This window comes from Otolemur garnettii, unplaced genomic scaffold (genome assembly GCF_000181295.1).
Source record: "Otolemur garnettii isolate 467f Iridium unplaced genomic scaffold, OtoGar3 scaffold00145, whole genome shotgun sequence".
NCBI lineage: Eukaryota > Metazoa > Chordata > Mammalia > Primates > Galagidae > Otolemur > Otolemur garnettii.
The window spans coordinates 4533894-4536309 of NW_003852540.1; the positions used below are offsets into that span (position 1 = coordinate 4533894).

General features: G+C 43.0%; 1 protein-coding gene across 3 annotated transcripts in view; it reads left to right on the plus strand.

The window, feature by feature from the left end:
- CRK (CRK proto-oncogene, adaptor protein) overlaps nucleotides 1-2416 on the plus strand; it is a 37109-nt gene that overhangs the window by 15235 nt on the left and 19458 nt on the right. The window contains exon 2 of one of the 3 annotated variants that reach the window (XM_003799100.2): nucleotides 390-925. In XM_003799100.2, coding sequence (XP_003799148.1) covers nucleotides 390-925 — 536 coding nt within the window. The remainder of the gene's footprint in view (nucleotides 1-389; nucleotides 926-2416) is intronic. The other 2 variants (XM_003799101.2, XM_023518708.1) reach the window with 2 other exon arrangements.

The following is a 2416-nucleotide window of genomic DNA, read 5'->3' on the forward strand; positions in this document are numbered from 1 at the left end:
GCTCTTTTTTGTTGCAATTGTCATTGTTATTTAGCTGACCCAGGCTGGGTTCAAACCCGCCAGCATTGGTGTATGTGGCTGGCGCTGTAACCACTGTACTATGGCCTGGTGAGCCAAGGTTTTTTTTTTAAAGATGATTTTTTTTGTTGATTAAATATCGATTTGTGTAAAATGCCTTAAAATTTGTATTTCAGCTGGGCATGGTAATATGTGCCTGTAGTCCCAGCTACTTAGGAAGCTAAGGCAGGAGGATAATTTGAGCCTAGGATTTGAGTCCAGCCTGGGCAACATAGAGAGACCTTACTCTAACAAGTAAAATAAGAATAAAGTCTGCATTTCATCTGTAATACAGTATATCTTTAAATAATACCCTGCTCTGTTTTTTTCAGCAGTGAGCCCCTCCAGACTCCGAATAGGAGATCAAGAGTTTGATTCATTGCCTGCTTTACTGGAATTCTACAAAATACACTATTTGGACACTACAACGTTGATAGAACCAGTTTCCAGATCTAGGCAGGGTAGTGGAGTGATTCTCAGGCAGGAGGAGGCAGAGTATGTGCGAGCCCTCTTTGACTTTAATGGGAATGATGAAGAAGATCTTCCCTTTAAGAAAGGAGACATCCTGAGAATCCGGGATAAACCTGAAGAGCAGTGGTGGAATGCAGAGGACAGCGAAGGCAAGAGGGGGATGATTCCAGTCCCTTACGTGGAGAAGTATAGACCTGCCTCCGCCTCAGTATCGACTGTGATTGGAGGTAACCAGGAGGGTTCCCACCCACAGCCACTGGGTGGGCCGGAGCCTGGGCCCTATGCCCAACCCAGCGTCAACACTCCGCTCCCTAACCTCCAGAATGGGCCCATTTATGCCAGGGTTATCCAGAAGCGAGTCCCTAATGCCTACGACAAGACAGCCTTGGCTTTGGAGGTACATAATGTGCAAAATGTAGAAAGAAGAGCTCTGCTACAGGGTCTCCCTCTCAGACCTCTTAGAGCTTTGTAGGAATGCTCAATACAAGCACCAACATTGTGGTGGTGTTGTAGATGTCAAACCATTAAGTACTGATTTTGGCATTTAATGTTGGGTTTTCTCTTTTTTATAGAAATCTGTTTTAAAACTGTATAACTGAATGTTCTGATTGATTTACTAAACATACTTTGACTACTTTTATAACACCACCTGAATTCATAAGAATTAACCTAAAATTTTTTCTCACCTACATCCTAATCTGTTTCTTGCTCTCTGTTTCTCATTTCTAAAAGGAAGTGGTTCACACAGATTTGAGTGTAGTAAATGGTCTCTATGAAAGCACTTAATTGAAGTTTTCCCACAAAAGCATGTTCTTACTTTAGGGTACACAAGGTTCCTTATGAATTCTGTTCATCAAGAAAGAATTATAAGGCTCGGCACCTGTGGCTCAAGTGGCTAAGGCGCCAGCCACATACACCTAAGGTGGAGGGTTCAGATCCAGCCTGGACCCGCTAAACAACAATGACGACGGCTGCAACCAAAAAATAGCCAGGTGTTGTGATAGGCGCCTGTGGTCCCAGCTGCTTGGGAGGCTGAGGCAGGAGACTCGCTTGAGCCTAGGAGTTGTAGGTTGCTGTGAGCTGTGAAGCCACGGCACTCTACCCAGGGGGATAGCTTGAGGCTCTGTCTCAAAAAAAAAAAAAAGAAAGAATTATAAGGAAATAGGCACAGTATAGATGTAAAAAGATCCATAATCCAAAAGTTTTAGTGCTAAGGAGCAGATTACTTGGTCTTTGTTGTTTTAATGCATTTTACAGGGAAGAAACCAAGAGTTGATTTTTGCTTTTTACTGGTGAAATGTCCTTGGTATCCCATCTCCTTCTGGCCAACTCTTACATTGTCTATATTCCTTTATTTCTCTTTTTTAGCACTCACAGCTTTGGTTCTTACTCCCTTTCTTTTTTCCCTCTCTCTTTCCCTTTATCCCTCTCTCTCTTCCTTCCTTTCTGAGTTATGCAGAGATAGTGATTAGGTATAAAAACTACTTCCTTGCGGGCAGTGCCTGTGGCTCAAGGAGTAGGGCACCAGCCCCATATATTGGAGGTGGTGGGTTCAAACCCGGCCCCAGCCAAAAACTGAAAAAGAAAAACAAAACTACTTTCTTGCAAGCAGTGCAAGAAAAAAAGAAAGAAAGAAAGCATAAAAACTAGTACCAAAAAATAGCCAGGTATTGTGGAGGATGCCTGTAGTCCCAGCTACTCTGGAGGCTAAGACAAGAGAATAGCTTAAGCCCAAGAGTTTGAGGTTGCTGTGAGCTACGACACCATGGAGAACAAACTAGTGCAGAAGTGGTATGCATTTCCATCTTTCAGAGCCTACTGATACGGTGGCTTGAATGTAAGCAGGTAGCTAACTTTCATAAGCACAGGCTAAAGTTTTTTTTTTTTT